We start from the raw sequence: 3,735 nt of genomic DNA, 5'->3' as shown, positions 1-3,735 counted from the left end.
GGAAGGTGTGGACAGCAACGGGAGGGAGGAGAAGTGAACGGCCTCCTAGCGCCTAGGCATCCAATCTTTCCAACCCAAGGAGTGGCTTTGAAACTTTTAACCTTGACCCCCAGTTAGAAATGTATTTCCCATAGTCTCCTGGCAACAGACAGGGTATAGAGAAATTCACAAGATAGCGCTTCCTTGTTTCCTGTGCAGTGAAAGGAGATTTCCTATCTTCCATCATTATTTAAAAAAAAAAAAAAAAAAAAAAGAGACGTCAGAAGGGGTCCCCGCCCCCACCCTGATGCTGACGGCAGCGGGGACCGCTGTGGCGTCTTCCGCAGCGCACTTTATTACGTGGCACGGGGCGGGACCTTTAGGACTTGGGCACAGCACGTGGAGCGAGGCAGGTGCTGGCTGCGGCGTCCCAACCCTCGTGCGGCGACCCTTCCCTCCCCAAGAATGGCGACCTCTACGACCTCGCACCGGCCCATCAAGGGGATCCTGAAGAACAAGGGGTCCACGGCCTCGTCGGGAGCGGCCATGGCCCAGCAGTCCGGAGGGGCTCTCCCGGAGGTACAAAGAAAGAAGTCCCAGAAGTGGGACGAGTCCAGCATCATGGCGACGTACCACTCACCGTACGCAGACTACGATTTCATGAAGACGAACGAGCCCAGCACTGCGCAGCTCGGTCTGCAGGAGGACAGGGAAGGTGCAGCTAGTGACTTCGAAACTGAGGAAGCCATGATCCTTGACAGCTTAGCTAAGAAGTTAGCCGCCACCAGTACCTCGGAGCTCAGCTATCAAGTCGGGGAGCCGGAGAGGGATAGGGCGCATGCCAGCAAAATCTTCTTGGACAAACAAGAGAAACAGCGGCAGTTCGAAATGAAAAGGAAACTTCACTACAACGAAGGCCTGAACATCAAATTGGCCAGACAGTTGATTTCCAAAGATCTACAATGTGAAGATGAGGAGGGCGAACACGAAGAGAGTCGCCATGCCACCAGCGACAAGACTACCCCGAAAGACGCCGATGGAGGCCTCACCGCTGATGAACTTGAGACCCAGTCACGCTACGTGTAGGAAACGTTTGATCGACGCCGCAGCTGTTCGTCAGATACCAAATCCTGTCACTAATTCGCTGCTGCTGTTCTGTAGTGCTCGTGCTTCAAGTACGGAAGTACTTACCAGTTTAATTGTACTGTAATAATTCAATGGTAAACTTAGAAAATAATAGATTAACTGGAAAATCCCCTCTGGGTGTTCTGTGTCTGGTTCTTCGCCACAAATACTGACCCTGAGATCTAAGATCCCATTCCTTTTTATAAAACTGTTGGTTAATGTACATACAGCTTTTGATGTGGGAAACGTTTAAAGGGGGACTAATTTATATTTGCTTCTAGAAGTACTAGCTTTTATAGAAAAAGTTTTGTAACAAAATCAAAATGCAGTCAGTACAGGTTATACAGTCTGGTAAGTATTCAGGCTGAGAAACTCTTGTCTTTAGGGGGATTTGCCTGTTTCATTGAGAGGAGATGGATTGTAAGAGCTACTTTTGCATTCATTTCTTTAGCATTTTCTCCTAAGTTTCTTTCAGTGTTTACAAGGAAAGGACTAAATGTTTTCTCATGAAAAATAATCCGTTTTTCATGAATTATCAGGTTAAAATTGTGCCAATGTCTGTTCTGCTTTTTGTGCACTAGGTGAGCAGATTTGATATTATGCGTAAAAGGCTGTTGTTACCTCAGTAGCTCCTTTTCAGGCCTGTCTTAAACCTTTACCCTTTGTTTCCTTGGTCCTCTCGGGGCATACACAACACAAGCCTTTATGGAGTATCACAGATTGTCAAAAATTAGAACCCCTCCCCCCCCAATAGTCTTTTATTTGTTGCAACAATGTCATTTCTATTTCAACCATCCTGGCCCCTTCAGTCTTCTAATATGTGGAGAAAATAGATTGACCAGCAGAAGTGCTGTAGTCAGGAAATAGAATTCAACTGCTTAATGTCCACCCCTTTTTGGGTTACAGCTTGCTGAATAATATGCTATTATTTATCAATTGTCCTAATTAGCTTTCAAAAAACAACTGAGGTTTTTTATGATGACAGAATCTTGTGCAACCAGTGACATGATTATAGGTCCTGAATATACATGGACAAAAGTAAGCCCAAAGGTTTTTTTAAATGTGTGTTTCCTTTTTTTTTAGTGGAGGCACTGGGGATTGAACCCAGGACCTTGTGCATGCTAAGCATGTACTCTACCACTGAGCTATTACCTTTTCCTCTCTGTTTCCATTTTTTAATTGAAATTTTATTGAGAGGATTATAGGTTCACATGCAGTTGTGAGAGGTAAGACAGACCCCTGACCCAGTTTCCTTCAATGGTAACATATTGCAAAACTATAGCACAAGGCCACAGCAGGATATTGGTGTTAATACAGTCAAGATACAGAACATTCCATCACTACAAGGATCCCTCATGTTGCCCTTTAATAGCCACATTTGTCTTCCATTTCTATAATTGTGTCATTTCCAGAAAGGTTATATAAATGAAATCATAGCATGTAACCTTTTGGGAGGTACCACTGTTTATTTATCCTTTCAGCCATTGAAGGATGTATGGACGAGTTCCAGGTCTTGGCACTACGAATGCAGCTGCTATGAACATTCGTGTACAGGTTTTTGTGTGAACATAAGTTTCCACTTTTCTGGGATAAGTGCCCAGGAGTGCAGTTGCAGGCACACATGGTAGTTGCAGTTTCTTAAGAAACTGCCAAACTGTTTTTCAGAGTGCCTGTGCCCATGTTACATTCCCACCAGCAATGTTTGAGCATTCCAATTTCTGTGCATCCTCACCAGCATTTGGTATTGTCACTATTTTTAATTTAAGTCACTTTTACAAATGTGTATTGATGTCTTCATTTGCATGTCACTAATGGCTAATGATGTTGAACATCTTTCCATGTGCTTATTTGCAGTCTGTATATCCTCTTCTGTGAAATGCCTTTTGCCCATTTTCTAGTTTGATTATTTATTTTCACTCTTTAGTTTTGAGAGTTCTTTAATTTGCAATTTTTTTTGATAATCTGTAGCTTATCTTAATACTCTTGCATACACTTTTGCTGAGCAAAAGTTTTTAGTTTCCTTTTATTCATGGTGCTTTTGGTACCTTAGTCAAATGTAATCCAGAGAGATTTTTTTTCCCAAATCATGATTTCCTAAGTAAGTGACATGGTATTAGGATGCATAGAAAATGGACCTTTATTATTTAAGCTTGATTTTCCTTTGGAAAAAGGAATCTGAAAATGTTCAGTTTCAACTTTTTATCAATGTCACCTCCTCTGCTTAACTCCTTGGATGTCACCATTTGTTTGCTCATTTTTAAGTATGAAATTCAGCCAGGCTGGCTTTTTAAAACCTGGGACATATAATGGTATAAATGGATTGTTAAAAAAGAGTAACTTCTACTTAGAGGTCAAGGCAAATGCATTTTCCCCCTAGACTTTGAAAATTCTAACATTTTCCCCTCTACACTAGTATATTAAATAACATGTAATAAGGCACAATCTTGTAAAGAAAAATGACACTCAGGAGTCACTAAATTACTTCTTTTAAATTATAACCTCAATTTGACAAACATCAAACTCAAAGGTTCTGAGTATTTTCATTTAAAGGATTTGGTATTTCTTTGAGTGTAAATATCACCTGGGAGTAGCACTGTAGGTGCTTATCAGCCATTCACATCCTAGAATAAA

At 41.7% G+C, this 3,735-nt stretch overlaps 1 protein-coding gene across 1 annotated transcript; it reads left to right on the top strand.

Annotated features, from left to right (window-relative positions):
• Positions 1-444: 444 nt before the first annotated feature.
• PPP1R2C (PPP1R2C family member C) lies at positions 445-1,065 on the top strand. Its single transcript, XM_006194779.2, has one exon. It carries the CDS (start codon positions 445-447, stop codon positions 1,063-1,065), a length of 621 nt encoding a protein of 206 aa, XP_006194841.2.
• Positions 1,066-3,735: the final 2,670 nt, after the last annotated feature.

This window comes from Camelus ferus, chromosome X (assembly GCF_009834535.1).
Source record: "Camelus ferus isolate YT-003-E chromosome X, BCGSAC_Cfer_1.0, whole genome shotgun sequence".
Lineage (NCBI taxonomy): Eukaryota > Metazoa > Chordata > Mammalia > Artiodactyla > Camelidae > Camelus > Camelus ferus.
Note: the sequence above shows the minus strand (reverse complement) of the source record. Positions and strands in the feature narration are given on the sequence as shown.

Excerpts from the sequence above, each read along its gene's own strand:
- PPP1R2C (XM_006194779.2), top strand. The coding sequence starts at position 445 with ATGGCGACCTCTACGACCTCGCACCGGCCCATCAAGGGGATCCTGAAG.